Source organism: Salvelinus namaycush, chromosome 8 (genome assembly GCF_016432855.1).
Source record: "Salvelinus namaycush isolate Seneca chromosome 8, SaNama_1.0, whole genome shotgun sequence".
NCBI classification, from domain to species: domain Eukaryota; kingdom Metazoa; phylum Chordata; class Actinopteri; order Salmoniformes; family Salmonidae; genus Salvelinus; species Salvelinus namaycush.
Genome location: NC_052314.1, coordinates 38,265,837 through 38,291,455, shown reverse-complemented (window position 1 = coordinate 38,291,455; position 25,619 = coordinate 38,265,837). Strand labels below are relative to the sequence as shown.

General features: G+C 45.2%; 1 protein-coding gene across 1 annotated transcript in view; it reads left to right on the top strand.

Annotated features, from left to right (window-relative positions):
• LOC120052116 (ribonucleoprotein PTB-binding 2-like) overlaps positions 1–25,166 on the top strand; it is a 74,373-nt gene extending 49,207 nt beyond the window's left edge. The window contains exons 4-16 of the mRNA XM_038998964.1: positions 6,128–6,319; positions 11,793–11,913; positions 12,544–12,629; positions 12,746–12,844; positions 13,553–13,664; positions 13,920–13,948; positions 14,331–14,699; positions 16,273–16,381; positions 16,604–16,761; positions 17,391–17,495; positions 18,254–18,382; positions 19,119–19,331; positions 23,724–25,166. Of these exons, the coding sequence (XP_038854892.1) occupies positions 6,128–6,319; positions 11,793–11,913; positions 12,544–12,629; positions 12,746–12,844; positions 13,553–13,664; positions 13,920–13,948; positions 14,331–14,699; positions 16,273–16,381; positions 16,604–16,761; positions 17,391–17,495; positions 18,254–18,382; positions 19,119–19,331; positions 23,724–23,861 (1,860 nt within the window). The 3' untranslated portion in view covers positions 23,862–25,166. The remainder of the gene's footprint in view (positions 1–6,127; positions 6,320–11,792; positions 11,914–12,543; positions 12,630–12,745; positions 12,845–13,552; positions 13,665–13,919; positions 13,949–14,330; positions 14,700–16,272; positions 16,382–16,603; positions 16,762–17,390; positions 17,496–18,253; positions 18,383–19,118; positions 19,332–23,723) is intronic.
• The last annotated feature ends 453 nt before the right edge of the window (positions 25,167–25,619 follow it).

The following is a 25,619-nucleotide window of genomic DNA, read 5'->3' as shown; positions in this document are numbered from 1 at the left end:
GCAAAGACTTGGGTGTTGTTCTGGATAAAAAGAAGTAGGATGGAGCTAAGCACGGCAGGTAGCGGCAGTTAGCCTAGTGGTTAGAGTGTTGGGCCAGTAACCGAAAGGTTGGTGGATCGAATCCCTGAGCTGACAAGGTAAAAATCTGTCGTTCTGCCCCTGAACAATTTGTTCTTAACTTACTTGCCTAGTTAAATACATTTACATTTAAGTCATTTAGCAGACGCTCTTATCCAGAGCGACTTAAATAAAGGTCAAATAAAATAAGCCCAGGCAAATCCTAGAGGAAAGCCTAGTTCCGTCTGCTTTCCACAAGACTGTAACCTCAAACACAAGGCCAAATCTACACTGGAGTTGCTTACCAAGAAAACAGTGAATGTTCCTGAGTGTCCAAGTAACAGTTTTGACTTAAATCTGATTGAAAATCTATGAAAAAACTTAAAAATTGCTGTCTAGCCATGATCCCCCAACACCTTGACAGAGCTTTTGAAAAGAATAAGGGGTAAATATAGCACAATCGGACTTAGTGAATACTTAGTGTTTCTAACATGTATTGACTCGGGGTTGAATACTTATATAATAAGGGTATATTAGTATTTTTTTTTCATCAAATTTTTACACAATACATGTATGTTTTGTTCGATCAAGTTCATATTTATATCCAAAAACCTCAGTTTACATTTGGCTTTGCCTCCAAAACATCCAGTGAATTTGCACAGAGCCACATCAAATCACAGAAATACTCATAATAAACATTAATAAAATATACAAGTGTTATTCACAGATTTAAAGATATACTTCTCCTTAATGCAACCGCTGTGTCAGATTTCTAAAAAACTTTACGGAAAAAGCAAACCATGCAATAATCTGAGTACGGCGCTCAGAGACCAACACAACCCAAGAAGATATCTGCCATGTTGGAGTCAACATAAGTCAGAAATAGCATTATAAATATTCACTTACCTTTGATGATCTTCGTCAGAATGCACTCCCAGGAATCCCAGTTCCACAATAAATGTTTGATTTGTTCCATGAAGTCCATCATTTATGTCCAAATTCCTCCTTGTTGTTTGCGCGTTCAGTACACAATCTAAACTCACGACGCGCGGGCAGGTCCAGGCAAAAGTTCAGACGAAAAGTAATATTACAGTCCGTAGAAACATGTCAAACGAAGTATAGAATCAATCTTTAGGATGTTTTTAACATAAATCTTCAATAATGTTCCAACCGGAGAATTCCTTTGTCTGTAGAAAAGCTATGGAACAGAGCTCGCTCTCACGTGAACGACCGTCACGAGCTCAAAGCATTCTGCCAGACCTCTGACTCATTCCCCTCTCATTCGGCCCCACTTCACAGTAGAAGCATCAGACAAGGTTCTAAAGACTGTTGCCATCTAGTGGAAGCCTTAGGAAGTGCAACATGACCCATATCCCACTGTATCTTCAATAGGGAATGAGTTGAAAAACGACCAACCTCAGATTTCCCACTTCCGGGTTGGATTTATTCTCCGGTTTTTGTCTGCCATATGAGTTCTGTTATACTCACAGACATCATTCAAACAGTTCTAGAAACTTCAGAGTGTTTTCTATCCAAATCTACTATTAATATGCATATATTAGCAACTGGGATTGAGTAGCAGGCAGTTTACTCTGGGCACGTTTTTTCATCCAAACGTGAAAAAGCTGCCCTATCCATAACAAGTTAAAGAAGAAGCCTATTTTAATTCTTCATTTCTTAACCAACTCGTCAAAATGCTTTTTGAAAGAAAGCTTTTCGTCAGTGCAGATGCCCCGAGGGACAAGATCAACGAAGGCACCGTCCAAATTGGATGGAAACCAGCCTGCACTTTATGATGAGGAAACTGCTCTGTCATTGCGTCAGTACTGAGAAGAGTAGTGCTTGTTTTGTGTGTCTGTGTGAGTGTACGGTTTGTGTGCGTTTTTGTGTGAATGTGTATGCACTGTGTGTGTGTGTGTTTATTTGTCTAAGTCTTAGAGAGAAAGCCAGGAGGAGTAGATGTATTACATCTCTCAATAGCTCAGGTGGATTCTGTGAAAGCCAGCCGCTTTGATAATGGGCTGAAATGAGCTCTTTAACAATCCACTGTAGTCTCTCTCTCTCTCTCTCTCTCAAGTGAAATAAACAATAACAAATGTACAGTTAACATTACACTCACAAAAGTTCCAAAATAATAGAAACTTCATAATATGTCTATATACAGTGTTGTAATGATGTGCAAATAGTTAAAGTACAAAAGGGAAAATAGATTAATATGGATTGTATTTACAATGGTGTTGGTTCTTCACTGGTTGCCCTTTTCTTGTGGCAACAGGTCACTCATCTTGCGTCTGTGATGGCACACTGGTATTTTCACAAGATTGAACCCAACATGGGGGGACTGTCATGACGTTGGCAGTGGGGGTAGGTTTATGACAGTCATAAATACCTCTTTCCCCCTTTTTCTCTCTCCCTACTATAACTGATGTGACATAAGAAAACCCCTTGGTTAACATAGAGATTCTGGGGACATCAGAAGGTGGGGGGAAATGAACTATATTCTGGTAATCCGACCAACTGAACATATGCGGTGGTACTTAAGGTATATTATGTCAGTTCGGTTGCCCTCTGACACATTCTCATCAATGATAGAATGACATAAACTCTACTGTGGAAAGTCTAAACGTCAGAGGTATCGGATTCACATGGAATTGTTGTTTAATTCAAATGTTTGAATATGAAATTATTTGTGAAGAGATTAAATGTAATTTTAGCTTCCAAATGAGAGATTTGGGTTTTCATTAGTTTGGCTTCTGCTCAACCAGGGGCCTGCCCCTGTGAAAAGACATGGGTTATAAACTTTTCAGACACACCCCTCTCCCTCCACTATAAAAGCCATTGACAAAAATATAACTTCCTGTTCCGGGGACACTAGGATGACGATCCGGTGTCAGAATGGTTCAGATAATAACTACAGAACTAAGCCAACAGCAGCATGGACTTTGGTTGTGAATGGTATGAACTTTGAACTCGTAATTCACTACAGAAGGGATACCTCCTAGCCGTTGAGTTAGCAACAGCTGCTACAAACGTAGGTTAGGAAGGACAGTCAGAGTATCCCGTCTACTACACACGACGTTACTCCAACGTATCCAGTGATCACCAGAGACATTCTTCAAAGGACAGAGGACTCGGGTTGGCGATACGGTCTTCCATCTACCACCAACCTACTGAAGCGCAGCTCAGAGTAAATATTTATTGCATTTTCCTTTTTCAAATGGGCGGTAATTTAGAATGCATAAGATACTGTATTTACGATAACACAGCTTCGCCTATGTTCCAGTCTCCCGCTCTTTCACTAAAACCCTGCCCCCCCCTTTCCTTTGTGTAACAAGCTGTCACGTCTATTCCGCCCGCTAGGGACGTTTTCTTTATGACGGCACTTTGTAATCAAGTTATGATTTAATTGTGTATGTGTGTTTCTGTGTGATTAGTTAGGTATTTAGTAAATAAATAATTAAACCCAATTTTGTATTGCTGATTCAACTTGTTAGCCAGGATTCTTGCAGATAACAAAGGATTTACCACTTTCAGATGAGACTGAATAAAATGACGATTAATGTGACTGCTATTTAGTAAAATATTACTAAATCTTTAAGAGTTTATTCGGAAGATAACAGCTCTATAAATATTATTTCGTGGTGTCCCTCTCTAGTTAATTAATATTTACATGATTAGTTCAATCAGGTAATATTAATTACGGATAAATTATTTTATAGAATAGCATGTCATAGCAATTAATCTGGCATAGTCAAAGACACGACATAATGGTGCCCCGTGTGAGGAATCTAAGATAGAATGAGGCTTTCATTTTGATTCAGCCTGTATAAAATTGAAAAGCAGATTACATAATATACCAAGTTTATTATACACATTTTTGGAGTGATAGACAAGCATTGTTGGGTGTGTGTGCTGAAGATTCCCCCGCCCCGCGTTGTTCTCTGACGCAGTCAGTGGATAACGTAAGCGAATACATTTCTTGTAAGAGGCTGAGAAAGCTAATTATAGAAATCTGAGAAATAGAGCGTTTGGCCAAACGCAGGGCTATTTCTGCCTGGCGCGTTTCATACGCGGGTAGGCGAGGTCATTATTAATTTCTCGAGCGAGGACAAAGAGCCAGCCGATTTGAAATTCAGGAGATATAGCTCGACCAGCGATAATTATATCTCTCTCTCCCTCGCGATTCAACGCGAGGAGACCACGGTGCATTTTGTGTTTGCCGCGTGTTCCGGTTAAAACATCGTCAAAAAACGCCGAAAAGGGTTTGAACATAATAAATTATAAGTAAAACTTTTCCCTTACCAAGGGAATCCTACGTGCTATATTTTCAGGCACAAAGGAGGGTTAGCTGGCACGAGGTGCTAAAGCTAACAAGGGAAAATAGCATTTTTTTTCTGGTGCCACGCTGAAATTCCTCCGCCTCGCGGAACGGAAATCCCGCACCGGGTAGTTCCGTTTTATTTCAGCGTGTGAAATCAGTGACCGCTGAAGTGTGCCCAGTATATTCGTTCATGAAGAATTATTCAGGTCACACTCAAGTCATTACTTATGATATCCAGACGAATATCAATGTCTTATCCAATTGAACTAATAAGTGTAAATCTGGCCATTTACATTCTGAAATAGATATTTTAAATAATATCCAAATTGTTGAGTTCTCTAAATAAGACATTGCAAACTTTTTCCAAACTAATCTAGATGAAGCAACTTCTCAGGTTAATTAAAGTTTAATTCACAAATTGCCTATACAGGTTTGATTTATCATTAAATTGATCAATCAGTAAAATTTGGGTTTTTCTAAACCCATTCAGTAATCCAGTACTGACAAAAGCCCCGCCCCAGCGGGAATCCCATGTGGTTTCGGCCTTAGGGAGAAGTGCCACTGTTGAATGTGCCCAACATTTGGTCTACTGTTTACACTTATGATATCCAATCAACAGAGATTGTATGGATTATCGTCTCATTCAATTTCATAAGTCAAATTGTTGAACATAATTTAATGTTCTTCCAATCAAATTAGACACTTTTAAACTTCTCATATTAACCTAGATTAAGCACTTCTCAGGTTAATTAAAGTTTAATTCACAAATTGCCTATACAGGTTTGATTTATCATTAAATTGATCAATCAGTAAAATTTGGGTTTTTCTAAACCCATTCAGTAATCCAGTACTGACAGAAGCCCCGCCCCAGCGGGAATCCCATAAATATTCTTTCGTGGTGTCCCTCTCTAGTTAATTAATATTTACATGATTAGTTCAATCAGGTAATATTAATTACGGATAAATTATTTTATAGAATAGCATGTCATAGCAATTAATCTGGCATAGTCAAAGACACGACACACCCAATAGATATGGGAGTTTATCAAAATTTGATTTGTTTTCGAATTCTTTGTGGGTCTGTGTATTCTGAGGGAAATATGTGTCTCTATGGTCATACATTGGGCAGGAGGTTAGGAAGTGCAGCTCAGTTTCCACCTCATTTTGTGGGCAGTGTGCACATGGCCTGTCTTCTCTTGAGAACCAGGTCTGCCTTCGGCGGCCTCTCTCAATAGCAAGGTTATTGTATACTCAATGAGTCTGTACTGTTCCTTCATTTTGGGTCAGTCACAGTGGTCAGGTATTCTGCCACTGTGTAGTCTCTGTTAAGGGCCAAATAGCATTCTAGTTTGCTTTGCTTTTTTGTAAATTCTTTCCAATGTGTCAAGAAATTCTCTTTTTATTTTCTCATGATTTGGTCGGGTCTAATTGTGTTGCAATTACAGGAGATCTGTCTCTCTCTCTCTCTCTCACTCTCTGAAATTCTGAGCCAGAATTCCCCAGAGAAGACACACATGGACAGAGAGAAAGAGAAAAGGAGAGAGAGCGAGAGAGTCGGACATGAGTTGGAGCTCACCTTGTGAGAGTATACTGCCAGTCTCTGGCGGCATGAAATATTCCACACACACTCTGTAATTGTGATGGAATAGGGGAGTGTTCATGCACGGTTTCGTTTGCTTGTTTGGTCGTTAGTTCTGTGCTGTTTTGAGTGAGGTGTGTGGTTGTAACGTTGTATTCTCTGTGTTTCAGCTGGCCCAGGATGAGGGCAGCCCGGTGCGTGGCTTCGGGGTGGTGGAGTATGAGAGTGCAGAGCAGGCGGAGGCCATACTGATAGAGATGGACAAAACACTGGTGGGAGGACAGGAGATCCGTCTGTCTCTCTGCACCCCCGGAACCTCAGGCAGGAGCACATTGGCCGCGCTCATAGCTGCTCAGGGCGTGGTGAGTGACTGGACACACACACACACGGTAGATATACAAACACTCCCACCTCACACATTTATTAAAAATAGAAAATAGAGATACATTTTACTGATTCAGATACAGTACAAACTTGAACTAGGGACAACCTTGGAAATGCATGTGCTATGGTCAGGACTGCACACCTCGATAAACGGATGGTTCCATCGACTTGCTGCGTACGCTCGCTCAATATGCTTGCGCGCATTCATACATGCATACATACATATACATGAATACAAATAGCCTCCTGCTCATTCTCTCTCTCTGGTGCTGTGTGGCTGTTACAGTAACCATAACGGTGGCAGTTATAATTACAGTTGTCCCAGGGTAGGACTGGCTCACAATAAACCCACTCCCTCTGACGAAAGGAAATCATGCTGCTCCCACTGCCGCTGTAACAAACATACACGAACACACACATACACACTGCTCAAATGTAATCAAACACATGCACAAACAAAATCACACACACACACACACACACACACACACACATTGAAGTCTGCACAAACAAAAGCAGCATCTCATCTCTCCTCCATTCACTAATTTCTACCTGTGGAGCTGTCAGGAACTGAAGGAACTGTCAGTCTGTCAACACTGCATCATCACTAAGTTGAACTCTCACTGGTCATACCAGGTATTCCAGCATATACCAGGTGATCCGGCACTAGGCATGCAGTAGTACTGTATAGTATTGTATGGATTCTTGTCCTCACACGACCCTGTATATCAGGTCTCTGTTTAAAGTGAGCAGATCAACTCTTGTGTCCGTTTAGTTTTCCTGTAGTCATCTCAATGGAATTGAGATTTGCATGTGTATACAGAGGGATACAAGGTTGGCCTGTAGCCTCGAGACAGTATAGACTTAAGAGGGAACCTTTAGTGAGAACTATTCACTTGGGGGGGGCGATTTCCGACCCAAGTTAAGCGTGTGTAAATGGGAACGTAATTCCCTTTTTTAATGCACTTTTCTCTCTATGCGTATTCTGACCTTGAACTGAAGCAGGAGGAAAGCATGCCGTTCACCCGGGATTCGTTTTGGGGGGGCGGAGATTGAGTGAATGAATGTGTGGTGGACGTGTGTCTACAGATACGCCGTCTTCTGACCTTGAACTTATTCCCTAATAATTCCACCACCTTTAGACCTTTTCCAATAGAAATAACATCCTGTATCCACGCGCTGGTATTTGCATCTTGATAAGAGGTATTGATAAGAGCTAGGGAGATGAGTCGTCCGTTTGGATGCGGGAGTCGTAAATATAAGTGACTATTGTTCTGTTTGACCTTTTAATCACAGGAGACAAATGGGCAACCGGTCATATGGCAGCAGACTGAAGCATATCAACATATCAACTTTCCCACAGTAAAGTTTATGAAATGCTGTTCCACTTTTAACTTGCAGGGATGGGCACTCTACGATTTCTTCAATTATAGACTTTCTCTGTCTCCTATTTCTATCGTGTTAGATATTAGCCACTCTCAGTATGAACCGTCAGCAGGCCTAATAACCACACATATTCAACTGCCAATTTACTCTTCGTTCCCTTCGTTTGGTACACAACCGACATTATCGTTCCATTAAATGACATTGTTTTGTTTACCTTTGTTTGCTTCCTCTGTAAACGCCGGCACGGACGTGTGGTTGTGGCTGAGGATCATTAGTAACAGTTGATAATGTATAAAAAAGACATGTAGGCTGAATTAAGTCGTTATGGAGCAGAGCAAGCTGTTATGGAGCAGACCAAGCTGTAGCAGTTTGAACCCATCGCATGGCGCAATACTTTGCATCACACAGTTCCATGGTTAGTGCAGGTAATAGATGAGGGTATAGCCTACTACTGTACACCATTCTCCCTACTATAATTATATGTACATTAATCATCCAACAGTAACATGGGTTGAAGAACTGAATGAATGAAACCACTGTTTTCTTTCTTTCGTGCGTAAAGGCTCTCCTAAATAGTCTACAAGATCAAAGTATTTTTAAATCTACCAATTGGTGCTGAAACACATATGAATATGCATACAGTGCATTCGGAATTATTCAGACCCCTCGACTTTTTCCACACTTTTTTGCGTTACAGCCTCATTCTAAAATGTATTAAATCGTTTTTTTGCCCCTCATCAATCTACACACAATACCCCATAATGACAAATCAAAACGGGTATAATTTTTTTTAACTGGAATATCACATTTACATAAGTATTCAGACCCTTTACTCAGTACTTTGTTGAAGCACCTTTGGCAGCGATTACAGCCTCGAGTCTTCTTGGGGATGACACTACAAGCTTGGCACACCTGTATTTGGGGAGTTTCTCCCATTCTTCTCTGCAGATCCTCTCTAACTCTGTCAGGTTGTATGGGGAGCGTCGCTGCACAGCTATTTTCAGGTCTCTTCAGAGATGTTCGATCTGGTTCAAGTCCAGGCTCTGGCTCGGCCACTCAAGGACATTCAGAGACTTGTCCTGAAGCCACTCCTGCGTTGTCTTGGCTGTGTGCTTAGGGTCGTTGTAATGTTGGAAGGTGAACTTCGTCCCAGTGTTCATCAAGAATCTCTGTACTTTGCTTCGTTCATCTTTCCCTCAAACCTGACAAGTCTCCCAGTACCTGCCTCTGAAAAACATCCCCACAGCATGATGCCACCACCACCATGCTTCACCGTTGGAATGGTTCCAGGTTTCCTCCAGACGTGACGCTTGGCATTCAGGCCAAAGAGTTCAATCTTGGTTTCATCAGACCAGAGAATCTTGTTTCTCATGGTCTGAGAGTCTTTAGGTGCCTTTTGTAAAATTCCAAGTGGGCTGTCATGTGCCTTTTACTGAGGAGAGGCCACTCTACCAAAGGCCTGATTGGTGGAGTGCTGCAAAGATGGTTGTCCTTCTGGAAGATTCTCCCATCTCCACAGAGGAACTCTGGAGTGACCATCGGGTTCTTGGTCACCTCCCTGACCAAGGCCCTTCTCCCGCTCAGTTTGGCTGGGTGGCCAGCTCTAGGAAGACTCTTGGTGGTTCCAAACTTCTTCCATCTAAGAATGATGGAGGCCACTGTGTTCTTGGGGACCTTCAATGCTGCGGAACATTTTTAGTACCCTTCCCCAGATCAGTGCCTCGACACAATCCTGTCTCGGAGCTCTACGATCAATTCCTTTGACCTTATGGCTTGGTTTTTGCTCTGAAATGCACTGTCAACTGTGGGACCTTATATAGACAGGTGTGTTCCTTTCCAAATCATGTCCATTCAATTGAATTTACCACAGGTGGACTCCAATCAAGTTGTAGAAACATTTCAAGGATGATCAATGGAAACAGGATGTACCTCCATAGCAAAGGGTCTGACTACTTACATTTCTTAACCTGTTTTTGCTTTGTCATTATGGGGTATTGTTTGTAGATTGATGAGGATTTGTATTTATTTAATCCATTTTAGGATACGACTGTAAACGTAACAAAATGTGGAAAAAGGGAAGGGGTCTGAACACTTTTCTGAATGCACTGTACATTTAGGTGGCTTTCTTTCATTGATCCTGAATATTCTGAACCCGTTCTCTCAATATATTTTAGTTTATGGACAAAATTCTAACTAAAAGGTACACCGTATTTAAAGGGATGGCTTAAGATAAATGTACTGAAAACCCTGTTGAATGAAAACTCCACGGGAAAATCTATTGGCCAGCAAGTAGGAGGGTTTTCAGCGGTTGAATTAAATGCATTCAGCGCGCGCAAGGGAACCACGTCTGCAAAGCCCGATACGCACCTGCATAAGGTAAGCGTGAACACCAACCACTGAGGAGTGCGTAGGAGTGGCGTAAATTCCTAAGTCGGAATCAGCACCTTGGTGACCACTATTCACTGTCTGAGTGAATACTGAGTGAATACTCAGTGAATACTGAGTGAATACGGTCACTCAGACAGTGAACAGTGCTTTAAGGTGCTTTAAAATATTAGAATGAATGAGCTGCAGACAGAAACCATAGCGACATGAGAAATCTGGAAGGAGAGAAGGAGAAAAATAGAGGAGACACGGAGGAGAGCCACTGTACTCAGAGGAGGATTCCTCCTGTCATTTATTCAGTTTGTGAAACTGAGTGTGAACACAGGACCAGATGGACCTCCCCCCTCCTCTTTTCTTCTCTCTATCCCTCCCTCCCTCTCCTTCCCTCTCTCTGGTGTGATTGTGTGGGAGTCAGGCTTTCTGATGCTTGAAGGAACCAGCCAGCAACCAACCAAACACACTGATGCACACTGACATTTTCTCAGAAAGAGAGAGAGAGAGAGCCTCCTTTCTTATTCTCCCTCTGAAAGACACTGTCAGCGACAGATCCCGCTGTTCTTCGGGGACAAACCTGTCTCACTCAATACCCAACTAACATACACTGATACACACTCTGTATGGTAGGCTAAGACGCGTGCCATCAGAGGTAGTAATGCACACTGTACTTCCCGTATTTAACAGGATACAAGCGAGCCTGAATTCAGCTGAACTTAGTTTGAAGGCTAGGGTAAATATCATCTTGGTAATGTTATTGCAGATTTCTACTCTGTGAGTCGGCGTCTGCGGGCTAGAGCGTGCTGTCCTGTGCTGCTAAGCTCAACCCTGCAGGTGGTAGCATTTATAGTTCCGTCAGTTTCCGTCACATAATGAGCAGGGAATATTTGAGGCGCTTGAATTCCGGCGTGTGAACTGTCGACCACGCTCAGGGTGTTTAGCTAGTGTGTTGTCTTCCTTACCCTCTGGCTGAGAATCTGGCCTAAACCGAGCCAACCCACCCTACTCCCATTCTATCCCCTGGCTGAAGCTCCATATGGTAACATATGGAGAGGACTCCCCCACATCTCCTCCCCGGCCCCAGTGGGAAGGCACGGCCTGACCCCTTAACTGGGTTTAGTGGCTCACAGAAAACACATTGCTGTAGCGCAAGGAGCAGACCTGAAGCACTGCTAGATTTCTCCCTCCCTCCCTACCTCCCCCCTCCCTCCCTCTCTCCCTACCTCCCCCCTCCTCTCTGTCCCTCCCTTTCCCCCCTCCCTCCCTCTCTCCCTACCTCCCCCCTCCTCTCTGTCCCTCCCTTTCCCCCTCCCTCCCTCTCTCCCTACCACCCCCCTCCTCTCTGTCCCTCCCTTTCCCCCCTCCCTCCCTGTTCTCCAGTAGCAGATGGGTGCCCTGCTGTAAACAAGTGACCATGGTGCCATCAGGAACAGCCTAATGAGGAGATCCCAGGCTCCACACAGAAACAGAAACTAACACACAGAGTATATGACACCACCACGATTTCACCAATGTTACCACGTTTTACTGTACTACACTGTCACTACACTACACCACACTGTCTGAGATAGAGCAAGCCGTGCTAACCTTTCCCTTTTGTGTGTGTGTGTGTGTGTGTGTGTGTGTGTGTGTGTGTGTGTGTGTGTGTGTGTGTGTGTGTGTGTGTGTGTGTGTGTGTGTTGGCAGATGTTGAGTAGTAAGAAGGGCTTACTGCCGGAGCCCAACCTGGCCCAGCTACTGAACAGCATGGCCAACCCAGCAGCCCTACAGGTCCTCATGAGGCCCTACCACACTGGGAAACGAGGAGGTGACACACACACAGCAATTAGCTGGACTCTCTTCCTTGGAGGACTATTGTAAATTACATTGATAAATAACTTATTTGCTAATATGTCGTTTATCAGGGAGATTTGTATCCGTCTCTTCCTCTCTGTGAAAGATAGGCATGGCCTTTTGATTAGCATGTCCCGTCCAATCAATGCTAAGCAGTTTTCTTTTTGATGAATGCCTAATCATCTATTATAATGAACTTGTTCTCGGCCTCCATCAGAACAGACGAGAGCAGGCAGGAAGGAGGGAGTGGAGGCTGAGCGGCTGGCTCTTTAAAGAAGAACACATAATTGGGACTAAGTCTAAAATTAGCCCCTGATTAAATGTTAAACTTTCTACCTATTCTGGCGGTAGCTACCATTAGCTTTGACGCGTACATTTATTCTGAGGGGGTCGAGGGTCACTAGCTGGAGTTATGGCTAAGACTATACCTCAGTGCCGTGTCCCATGCTCTGTTTCAGGTGCGCTGTAGCTCCGTGAAGTCTACAATTTGCCCGAGAAACACTTTCTTAAGCAGTTTAATAAAGACATCTCTTTTTATATTTATATCTTCCATTATCCTCCAAGATACACCGTTTACCATGCCCCCACCCCTCTCTATCTCCAGGGAAGTTTGGGCGGCACCCCAGCCTTTCTCCGTTCCTCAGACCCCCCCTCACAGCAGCCTTGCTACAACTGGGGAAGGTACAGCAGGTGAGAATGGGTTACAGGGACTGGAGAAATGAGTGAGTGTGTATGGTAATGTGTGTTACAGTACGTTCTAAATGTGTGTGTACTGTTTTTTCCTCCCTGTGTTGTTTCTCTCCCAGAGTGCCATGTTGGGGAACGGGCTGGTGTTGCAGAACCTCCTGCACATGCAGCTGGCCCAGCAGCAGCTCTTACACATCAAAGACAAGCACATCAGCAATGTGAGACAACGTGTGTGTGTGTGTGTGTGTGTGTGTGTGTGTGTGTGTGTGTGTGTGTGTGTGTGTGTGTGTGTGTGTGTGTGTGTGTGTGTGTGGTGGGTTTTTTGGTTGACTGCCTCTGTCAGTCATTTGTAATGAAACATCACAACATTAGGGAAAACCTACTCTGCACAGTTAATGGGTTCCGTGCAGAAACGATTGGCTTGCGTCAGTATAAAAATAAAAAATAATATTAATTCTCACAATATTGAAACTTCAGTTCCCATAGAGAGTGACGTTCTTCTCTCTTTATTTCCTGAACGTTCCTGTGTGCTGCAGCAGTAAAGAGATGCGTTGCACAACTCTGGGTTCCTGCATATTTGTTGACGTTTTTAAAAGCACATTGTGACATCGTAGCTACACCCGTATGCAGAGAGAGTGTGAGAGGAGAGAGATATCTTAACGTGACACACGCTGCTGTGTGCTCCGTTAGCCCCAGCCGTGGTGGTACTGCGCACAGTGTGTACGCGGAAGTGGAGCCGCGCTGGTGGAGTTGTCACGTCGTTACCCATCTCTGCATCATCTCGCCATCTTTTCCTTTGCTTTTCTTCTACTTCTCTCCTCCCGTCATCCGTCTACACTCTCACTCAATTCATCACCTCCTCTGTCGTCTTTCTTTCCCCGCCTGTTTTCCTTTATCCTCCTCTCTCTGTCTCTTCCCCTCCCTAGGTATCCAGTCTGCTGGGTGACCCTTCTCGTCTACTCCTACAGAAAGCCCTGGGTCTCAGACCCCCAGCCCCCATGGCCCTGGGACAGGGTCTGCTGGGTGACTCCCCCACTGGTGAGTGCCCTGGGCTCGGTATGCATAGACCCACAGCCCCCCCCCCCCCCCCTTAGCACCACCTAGCCTGGCGGTCCTGCCTCGTGTCTGTGACTGTTCTTCTCAGCCAGACAGACAACCCTACATTTGCAATTCAAATCCTCCAAATGACAAAGTCAGTATTTATGGAAATGTATTGAAATGAGTATGCGTCTCGTCTGGGGGGGGATGTGGTCCATTTATCTGTGTTTGCTGGAATTGTGTTGTTTGCTACAGGCCCACAATGGCTGACTGCTCTGGGCTGTGCAGGTTCCTTCATTACAGGGATATAAGCAGCTGGAATGAATGAAATCTGGGGATTGCAGGATGAAACGGAGTAGGGGGGCTTCTGCTCTGCTGCTGGTGAATAGATATTATTGTAGGAGGTGCTCCGTTCAGAAACGTCTTAACCTGAGTTCATGTCATCTTCACTTGCTCCCGGCTAGATAATGGTCTTTTTGTGTTGGATACATTGTGATTTAATAGTGGAGTAAGAATGAGAATGTTGAGAAACCTATATCCTGAGCACAGCAGGCGTGCCATACCGTGTTGACTCTGACTGTAGTGTATTGTAGGCTAGCAGGAAGTAAAGTGACTCACAGAAGCAGATGGGCCAGTCTGCGAATGATACTGCCTCTGGTGTGACAGTCCGACTTCCTCCTATCCTTGCTCTCTCTCCTTCGTCCCCTCTCTCCCTCTCTCCCCTCCACAGTGTTGGGTCAGGAGTCCCTGCCAGCGTCCAGTCAGGCCACGGTGTCGGCAGCGGGCATGATGCCCTACCTGCAGGCGCGGGCACACCTGGGTATAGCCGGGGGAGGGGAGCTAAACGGGGTCTCCACCGCCTCTGACAGGCAGCCAGCGCCTCCTGGGACCACGATGCACCCTCAGCCCCAGGGACAGGGCTACTCACTGGGAATGAGCAGCCCGGGGCTGGGCCCACCTCCACCCAAAGCCCCAGGGGGCCACCAGCTCGGCCTATACAGCCACAGTAGCACCGACAGCAGCGCAGCTAGTGGAGTGAGTATTGAGCTCGGACACAACACAACAATACAACAGGCTCTAGAGCTGGCACTGACTGTGATACCGGTAGCTGTCTCCTCTGCCCACCAGCCCATTCTCATTCTCTCTTTCTCTCATTCTCTCTCATTCTCATTCTCATTCTCTCTCTCCTCGTTGTCATTATCTCTTTCATTCGTATTCTCTCGTTCTCTCGTTCTCATTCTCTCTCTCTCTCTCTCTCTCTCTCTCTCTCTCTCTCTCTCTCTCTCTCTCTCTCTCTCTCTCTCTCTCTCTCTCTCTCTCTCTCTCTCTCTCTCTCTCTCTCTCTCTCTCTCTCTCTCTCTCTCTCTCTCTCTCTCTCTTCCTTTCATTCTCACCCTCTCATTCTTGCTCTCTTTTCTATACATACATTATATCCCCCTCTCACACACTCCTCTCCTAGCCCTCCGGCCCTCCCCTCTGCCTATAGTTTTACCTGCCTGTCGGGTCCCTGTCTCCATCTTTTTCCTTCTCTCCCTCCAGCTCTTTCCTTCGTCTATCTGTCTCTGTCTATCTGTCTGTCCGTCCACCTCGTCTCTTCTCTCCTGCACCCTTTGACGTCGAGGGAGCACTGTAGTGGCCCTAAGGTTCTCTGGTTTTAGTCTCCTCTGTCTTTCTTTCTCTCTCTCTCCTCATCTTCCTCACTCTCTCTTCCATTCTGTCTTTCTTTCTCTCTCTCTCCTCATCCTCCTCTCTCTCTCTCTCTCTTCCATTCTGTCTTTCTCTGACTCCTCTGAAACGTCAACATTTGTTTATGAGTTGGTGCTCTATGGCCTTGGGCCTTTTCGCCCGATGTAGTACTCAGAAACTCTGGCCTAATCCATAGGCACACACACACACACACACACACACATATACACACGAAGAGCAGGCACACAAACTAGTTCCATACCCCGAAGGGTCTGTGGCCCCAGGATTTGCCCACAATGCACTGCTTCTACCAACCACCACTTCCCCCACACACACTCACTCTCTCTCTCTCTCTCTCTCTCTCTGTGTGTGTGATGGCACGCCTCTGAGTTTCATTATTATTCCTCTCCCACCGTTCCCACTCTGGAGAACCTCTTACAGGAGCCACAGGGTCACCATAACGGAGCCCAGCTCCCAACATGGGCACAGTAATTAACACTGTGTGTGTGTGTCGGTGTGTGTGTCGGTGTGTGTTTTGTGTGTGGTCGCCAGGCACCGGCATTTGACTGCCACTGTGAAGTATGTTTAATGGGGTGGATATGAGTCATAGGACCTTGAGTTAGATGATAAAATGGTGAAGTTCCACAAGGCTGTATGGTGGTGGAAGGCTGATGTATAGAGGGATGACGGTGCGGCAGAGTGGGCGGCCACACTTAGTATCCAAGGGTGTACAGCATTGTGACTTGAACATCTGTAGGGCACTCTATATTGTCTACATCTATATTGTCGAATGCATTCATGAGGCATTAGTATGACGTACATTTCAGAAATCATGCCAAATGGGTTGTTAATGAGATGGTTTAGTTACAGTGACAGTGTGGTAAAGGTAAAGGGTTCAATCTATCCGTGTCTGTGTCTTCAGGCTCCCAGCTGTCATATCTCTCTTCTGGGTGAACCTCCTAAAGAGATGAAGCTACCCTCCAACCCCTACCTGAATCTAGCTAGTGTGTTACCTGGCATGGTAATGCAAGGTGAGGTACACAGACAGACACACATTCACATTCCTGGGTATGACGCCGTCTGAAACAATGAGTGAAGGGAGGAATGCACGTTTATTGTTTAAGATTGTTGGGGTTTGCTATAAAACATTTTTAAAAAGGAAGTCGATTTAACTTTTAACAGATGATTTCCCCTTATTACATGAGTGTGTATTCGACTGTATTCTCTGTGTGGTTGTGTGCTCCGTTCGGCAGCCCCGGCGGCCGGTAAAGCGCAGGCAGGACAGCCTCTGGCTGGGATGTACAGCAGTGCTATGCCCCCTGTCTCCCAACCCTCCACCTCTCACGCCCCAGCACCCTACAGCACAGATACCTCTGCAGACTACAGCCACTACAGCCAGGCATACTCACAGGTAACACACACAGGCACACAGGCACACACAGGCACACACACACACACACAAACTGTTGAGCCCTGCACAGTAAAGTCTTCCACGCTTCCTCATAGGGACAAGTTGTTTCTGCACGTCCTCACAAATCTGTCTTGTGTTAGAGAGATGGAGAAAGAGAGAGAGAGAGAGGGGGGGGTTGCGGTGGAGAGGGAGGTGAAAAGATGAGAGATGAGAGTTATCTAGAGGGAAAGGAAGAATAAGAAAGCGGTGGAGAGAGAGAAACAGAGAGGGAGAGAGAGAGAGAGAGGGCCAGAGAGAGACTGAATAGTTGAGTGTATATTCTGTTCCATCTGGCGCTCTACTCCCTCGCACTGCAACACCATATAGAGCCATAGAGATGTCTCTCTCTTTCTCTCTCTCTCCTCATCTCTATCCTCATCTCTCTCTCCTCATCTCTCGTCTCTCATCTCTCACTCTCTCATCTACCACTCTCTACTCAAATCAAATCCAAACAAGCTTTAATGGAAACGAGTACTCCAATGTTACCAAAACAACATGCAGCACACCACACAACTACAGCTGCCATACTATTACTGTGTGTGTGTGTGTGTGTGTGTAATAATGTCATGTTGTTGTGATTTGTGTCGTAGGAGGCCATTCAGCAGTGGTACCAGCACTACCAAGCACAAGCCCAGAGCTACAGCACCGCCCCCCAGGAGAGCCAAGCTGTGGACTACGCCAAGGAGCACACACAGGTGCATTTACTGTCTGCTCAGTTACACTCCATTATGTGTTCACTGATTTTGGGACAGAATCGTAACAAACTGGTATGTCGACCGAAGCAACATGGAGGGCAGGACACTATATACTGTAAAGCAAGGTGGGGGAAGTAGTTCAGCTTTATACAAGCACACACACACACCGTGGCTGGCCCCTCGCGGTCACGACATAGAGGCGGGGATCAAACTGTGAAGACGCCATCTCTGGCACGCATAGTCACACACGTCCCTTCTAATGTCATCAAATACGAAACGTTACCCTTCGAGAAAAACTATAATTTTCCTCCTCTGTCTCCTTTGTGTCTTAAAAGTGTGTGTGTGTGTGTGTGTGTCTTAAAAGCCTGTGTGTGTGTGTCTTAAAAGCCTGTGTGTGTGTGTGTGTGTGTGTCTTAAAAGCCTGTGTGTGTGTGTGTGTGTGTGTGTCTTAAAAGCCTGTGTGTGTGTGTGTGTGTGTGTGTGTGTGTGTGTGTGTGTGTGTGTGTGTGTGTGTGTGTGTGTGTGTGTGTGTGTGTGTGTGTGTGTGTGTGTGTGTCTTAAAAGCCTGTGTGTGTGTGTGTGTGTGTGTGTCTTAAAAGCCTGTGTGTGTGTGTGTGTGTGTGTGTGTGTGTGTGTGTGTGTGTGTGTGTGTGTGTGTGTGTGTGTGTGTGTGTGTGTGTGTGTGTGTGTGTGTGTGTGTGTGTCTTAAAAGCCTGTGTGTGTGTGTGTGTAACATTATCTGTGTTGTGTCCAAGCAGCAGGCAGCAGCGGCAGCGCCGTCCTATGGGGATTACAGCTCCTACATGCAGGCTGTCAGTCAGTACTATTCTCAGCCTCCCATGACCCAGCCACCTCCCCAGGCTTACCAGAACAGAGACCCTACCAAGGTACACTACTGTGCACTATGTCACTGTTACCACAGAGTGTCGTTGTCCTTCAGAGCACACAATCCCATGCCGAGCCTTCCGACACTCATACCCCCAAACCCTCCCCTAGTCGACACCTCCAATCCAATGTCCTAGACATTGTATAACCCCAGTCTAGCCTCTCTATGCGCAGGGGTACGTCATTACACACCCTTTCCTTCTCTAGATGTAGTATAGCCGTGATGTAATATACATTACCATCAGCACTTAGCCTGTAGCTTGGACCCCATGTCCCAGGTTACATCTAACACTGTCCCATCCCTGCTTTGTAAATAACCCAGCACTATATCCCATCCTTGCTACGTCTCTCTCTGGTTAACTGTAGTGACCTCCACTCGCCCACCTTAGCTGCTCCTTCCTATCCCCCCTCCCTGAGTCTATCCCCCCTCACCCTGCCCCCTTCTTACCCCCCCCCCCGTAGGGTGTAATTCATCCGAGTAGTTTGTCAGTGAGCCACTGGTGTGGAAGGCCTGTGCTCTTTCGATGCTGGTGTGTTTATTTGGAGATAACGACCCTACCCTAACCCAGGACATGGATATCCTGCTGGGAGAGGCTGTCCTTCCACACCAGAGTGTTGCTGTATCTGTGTGTGAAATAACAGGAGGTGGATGCAAATAAGCCCCTGTTTGAGTTTCTCTGTGCGGTCAGTAACTCTGTGTGTGTGTGTGTTCTCTCTCGTTCTCTCTCTCTCTCCTAGGAGGCTGACGTGTGTAAGCCGCTGGGTGTGTCTCTACATGCGGTCAGTAACAGTGGTGCCCAGTCGGTGCTGCCAGCCTACAGCTCCATCCCTATGATGCCAGGCTTCATGACCGTGCCACCTCCCTCCACACACACACTCCCACCCAGCCCTGTCACACACACTCAGAGTGCCCACGCCCAAGCGGCCAGCGAATGGAACCAGTATTACTATGTAAGTCGCATGATGGTGATTTTATTCCAGATTTTTTGGTTTGTTAGAGACAGACATCATTATGGCCAGACTCCAGTATGAAAGTGAGAGAATCAGTGCAACTGCTTTATTCAAACCTCTACAACTGGGTTGTCCCACCAATTTAGGTTCCTTTTTCAGTATCCCTGTAACTGAAAACTCAAAATTATACTGTCATTTTTTAAATATTATCAACAGTAAAATACTGTGAAACATTTTTACTGTAGCATACTGTAACTGATGGTGCATTGTGGGAAAATGTTGAGGGCGGGGAAATAATTGCTGTATTTCGAATGCTACTGTAATTCCACCCTCTCAACCTTTTGACCAGTAGTGGGTGCATGGTATTGTTGTTTCTGGCTCATCATTTTGTTTTGAGGCGTGCCTTGTAAGAGGCTATATTTGTTGCACACGGAAGTGAGAATACTCTACCAATGTAACTCTTATGTGGTTATAGAGCCCCATCAATTTATAATGTCTAGGGGACAGATTGGAGTGGCAGCAAGTCTTAAACGTTAAATGGATGAGAATTTTGCCCTGTATTCGCTGCCAGTTTGGAAGCCTTTGTTAAGGCCTCTAGAAGTGGAAGTGATATAAAACACCAACTATTCATTAATATGCTGTAATGTTTGTAAACACTTTACCTAGCAGCCAACCTGCTTGCACCAATCCCTTGTAATTACAGTAAAATACAAACACCTCCTCTCAGCGAATTTACAGCAGTGTACTGTGTCATTACATAGTACTTGCTTTGATACCGTATTTATATTACAGTAGGTGTACTGTAATATGAAATACAGAATTTTACTTGCCACTGAGCTGCCTGTAAGCTACTGTCAAATTCACGGTAACCCCTTTTACAGTGCAGTGTAACTTGGTTTTTAACATTCTGCTATAAAGAGTAAATGTTTAACTTAAGAAAAAAACTAGTTTTCCCATCTCAAGAGGTTAAATAAACAAATTGCCATAGTGAGTGCATATTAAGTGGCAAATAAAGTAACAGCGTTGACCATAACAGAGTGGACTGTAACAGGGTTGACCATAACAGGGTTGATGATTTCATCTTAAATCAACCATAAATCCCCTTGTGACAGGAATGGAAGCTTGTTGAGTGCAAAAGCGAGGAGCAATTGAATGCAAGCTTCATTAAAAAAATTAAAAAATGTAAATTGTGAAAACAATTCTAGCCTGTCTATCTGTGGGTAACAGGGTTGATGTGATATGCTCAATCAGCTCAGTTTTCCACCACAAAACACCAGAAAATCACCAAAAAGAGCAGAACCAGCTCACCTGCTTTCACACTGATTTGACTATTAGATGTTCAATGTTTGTTTTTGAAAAAATATTTCAAAAGGAAAAGTTTCACCATATTAAAATGAGAATTCATTTCACGTAACAGGAATGACCTTAAAATGAAGGACAGTTTTTGTTTCTACCTTTAAAAAAATAATCACATGAAAAAAATATTCTTCAAAAAGAAACAGGTTTTACGATGATGGGGACAACTGGAGAAATTGTGGGGTTAAGTGGTTTAAAATGTTCTCAGACGTCACAGAGGATGCGCAAAGGGACATGTCAAAATGCAGAATTTGGGCACTTTAGAAAGTCTTTATTTATATAAAAAAAATCGGATTTATAGAGATTTCTATGTGGTCTATGTTAAAGGGCGCTCCGTTTAACATAACGGGCTTTTAAAATGTGTGTGCAATTTCTACTTAAAATATCAAAGGGACGCAAAAAGCACTTATTTCGTGGAAAGACCCAACTATATAAGTTATTTAGAAGAAGCAGGCGTAGTGTAGAGTCAGTACTATGCTTAGTACTTACACTACATGAGCAAAAGTATGTGGACACGTCAAACATTTCATTCCAAAATCATGGGCATTATTATGTTGGTCTCCCCTTTGCTGCTATAACAGCCTCCACTATTCTGGGAAGGCTTTCCACTAGATGTTGGAACATTGCTGCGGGGACAATTCATCCCAAAGGTGTTCGATGGGGTTGAGGTCAGGGCTCTGTGTAGGTCGGTCAAGTTCTTCCACATTGATCTCGACAAAACATTTCTGTATGGACCTCGCTTTGTGCACGGGGGCATTGTCATGCTGAAACAGGAAAGGGCCTTCCCCAAACTGTTGCCACAAAATTGGAAGCACAGAATCGTCTAAAATGCCATTGGATAATGTAGCATTAAGATTTCCCTTTACTGGAACTAAGGGGCCCGGATCATGAAAAACAGCCCCAAACCATTATTCCTCCTCCATCAAACAGTTGGCACTATGCATTTGGGCAGGTAGCATTCTCCTGGCATCTGCTAAACCCAGATTCGTCCAATAAGTGTGATTCATCACTCTAGAGAACGCGTTTCCACTGCCCCAGAGTCCAATGGTAGCGAGCTTTACATCACTCTAGCCGGCGCTTGGCATTGTGCGTGGGGATCTTAGGCTTGTGTGCGACTTTATGAAGCTCCTGACGAACAGATCTTGTGCTGACGTTGCTTCCAGAGGCAGTTTGGAACTCGGTAGTGAGTGTTGCAACTGAGGACAGACGATTTTTGCACGCTACGCTCTTCAGCACACGGCTGACCTGTTCTATGAGCTTGTGTGGCCTACCACTTGCTCCTAGAAGTTTCCACTTCGCAATAACAGCACTTACAGTTGACCAGTGCAGCTCTAGCAGGGCAAAAATTTAACAAACTGACTTGTTGGAAAGGTGGCATCCTATGACGGTGCCACGCTGAAAGTCACTGAGCTCTTCAGTAAGGCCATTCTCCTGACATTGTTTGTCTATGGAGATTGCATTGCTGTGTGCTAGATTTTATACACCTGTCAGCAATGGGTGTGGCTGAAATAGCCACATCCACTAATTTGAAGGGTTGTCCACATACTTTTGTGTATATATATAGGGTATTAAATGTTAGTAGATGCATTTTCCTTGCAGGCTGTACTAGTAGTATGAGTGCGAGGCGCCAGCCCAACTTCCTGAGTGTGTGAAGTGTGCGAGAGGGGGAGAAGGACATTAGGAGAAAAGCTGAGCTGAGCAGACAGCCTAGTGGGAGGATTTACCCAGACACTTGAGCTGAACTCTATCTCTTAAAATACTGACTTAAAATAATACTCTATTTTGTACAGACACACTCTCCACCTGCTCCTCCCGTCTCAATCTCTCCCCTCCTCTTCCCCTCTCACTACCAGCGAAGATGCAAACACTGGGGAACCAGGTAGTGAGATCAGACCAGAAATGGGACACATACCCGATGTCTGGGTGTAGTCTGTCTCAACCACATACTGTGCTCAGTGGACTGAAGTAGATGGGATAGTATATGTACATGCAGTCAGGTCTGGGGTTGGGACGGTATATGTACATGCAGTCAGGTCTGGGGTTGGGACGGTATATGTACATGCAGTCAGGTCTGGGGTTGGGACGGTATATGTACATGCAGTCAGGTCTGGGGTTGGGACGGTATATGTACATGCAGTCAGGTCTGGGGTTGGGACGGTATATGTACATGCAGTCAGGTCTGGGGTTGGGACGGTATATGTACATGCGGTCAGGTCTGGGGTTGGGACGGTGTATGTACATGCAGTCAGGTCTGGGGTTGGGACGGTATATGTACATGCAGTCAGGTCTGGGGTTGGGACGGTATATGTACATGCAGTCAGGTCTGGGGTTGGGACGGTATATGTACATGCAGTCAGGTCTGGGGTTGGGACGGTATATGTACATGCAGTCAGGTCTGGGGTTGGGACGGTATATGTACATGCGGTCAGGTCTGGGGTTGGGACGGTGTATGTACATGCAGTCAGGTCTGGGGTTGGGACGGTGTATGTACATGCAGTCAGGTCTGGGGTTGGGACGGTATATGTACATGCGGTCAGGTCTGGGGTTGGGACGGTGTATGTACATGCAGTCAGGTCTGGGGTTGGGACGGTGTATGTACATGCAGTCAGGTCTGGGGTTGGGACGGTGTATGTACATGCAGTCAGGTCTGGGGTTGGGACGGTATATGTACATGCAGTCAGGTCTGGGGTTGGGACGGTATATGTACATGCAGTCAGGTCTGGGGTTGGGACGGTATATGTACATGCAGTCAGGTCTGGGGTTGGGACGGTGTATGTACATGCAGTCAGGTCTGGGGTTGGGACGGTATATGTACATGCAGTCAGGTCTGGGGTTGGGACGGTATATGTACATGCAGTCAGGTCTGGGGTTGGGACGGTGTGTGGAGAAGGTTTAGCGAGGGGTCTGGATCTTACAGTAAGTAGCAGTGTTTACTTTGTCTCTCTCTTTCAATCTCTCTCCACCCTTCAATCTCATATCGTCTTCTCTCTCTCTCTCTCTGTTTCCTCTCTCGCTCTCTCTCTCGCTGTCTCTCAGAATCAGGCTCGGGGGCAGAAGCGGGAGTACCCTCACTTGGCGGTGCAGAATATGGCATCAGAGGGCGTGTATGTGGGGCAGCACTCCCAGGGGCTGGGGGGCCAGTACGCTGACTACTTCAAGAAGAAGCGGATCTAGAGATGACCTATGACCCCTGGCCTCCCTCTCTCTGACCTCCTGCACCCTAACTCCTAACCCCTACAATACATACACAGTCTTGGGTTTAGTGTTGTACGACGTTGGTAAACACACACACCGTTATGTCGCTTTTGTCCTTTTTCAAGCCTTAATTCTGAACTATTACTCTCTTCTCAGTTGATGTGTAAATGTTTATTGACTAATAATCTGTAAATTGGTTGTAATGTATATATGAGCTGCTTTTGTATTTTATGGCCAATCAGTCAGTCTGCCTTGTTGAAGGCCAGTCACTGTGTAGTCGGGTTTCTCTCTCTCTCTCTCTGTGTTTCTATCTCTCTGTGTACTCTTTCTTCAAAATGGGGGAAACTGTACAGTGTTGCACACAGAGTTGCTTTGATGCCTTCCTGTAACTGATGTGTTTTTCTCTTCCTCGGTGTCTTTCTCTTTTTCTGACTGCCTCAGTGTCTCTTTTTATCTCTCTTCGCGGAGACCTTGACTTGACGTGTGTGTGTGTGTGTGTGTGTGTGCGCGCGCGTGCTTATTTGTTGTGCTGTGCTGTAAGCGTAGGAGTGATCAGCCATTCCCAGGGTACAAGGCGGCGGGGCTACCGTGGAAACTCAGAGACACAGGAAGGGGGACATCCAATCACTGCTCTTAACCTTTAACAATGGACACTAACCCTAACGTAGCAGGTGTAAAAGAAACGGCTGAAACTAGATCCTCTACATACTGGACTTGACGAAAGGAAGGGAAAAAACTGTCGGGGGGGAGGTTCTCTTCTGCGCTGTTTAACCAATCCAGTAAATGTGGAGGAGGAGTTAAGATGGAGTGTTTCTCAGGTGTCTCCTTGTTAACATGCAAAAGTGGAGCTCCCGGCTCTCTTTCCATTTCCCCTGAAAACCGGAAAATCCGTTTGTTGGGGACTCGGCAGATGCTAATGGACACTTACAAAGGCTGGGCTGGTCTACTAGCAAATTAATGGGACACTTAAACTTGGTATCTTATAGCCATTAGAATAGTCACCGAGTGGACACTTCTTTGTGCCCATATAGCTATGTATTATAACTTGCTTGTGGATGGACACTTCCTAGGCCTTCTTATGGCCCTGTGTTTGTGATAGCTACAGGTTTGAAACCTTTCTGTTTATAATGGCTGTTGTTTTCTGTAGAGGCCATGGAACAGTGGCTCAGTCGCTAAACGCAATAAGGTACGCAGGAGGAGGTCTCCCAGGTTTTCCCAGGTTCTTCTCTTCTTTTCCCGCTGTTTAAAAAAAAAAATGCGGTGGACTTTTCAGGACGGGAAGGGCTCTGGAGACACAAATAAACCAACCGACACTTTAATACCGCTTAATAAGCTGCCATTAGAAATGAAACCGAAAACAGAAAGACTCAGGAGAGTAGCCATGTTGAATTATCTCAGAGATGTTGTGGACTCCAGGGTTGGAGTCAATTCAGGAATTAAAAAATCCAGAAGTTTGTAATAATAAGTCAGCAATTTTCATCAAGCAATGAATCTAATTTCAATTCATCCCCTTAAGATTCATGTGGTACAGTGCAAGGGAAAAGGCCCTGAACCCAACCCTGGTGATCTGACAGAGGGGGTGCTAGGGGTATGAAGGCCCCAGGAAAGGGCATGGATGAGGGCTAAGTGTTGGCACAGGTATTCAGCCTGAGACCCAGGCAATAACAACAACTACTGCACCAACAAATATCACAAATAAATATGTGTTTTAGTGCTGTCATATATCCTCATGCTCTC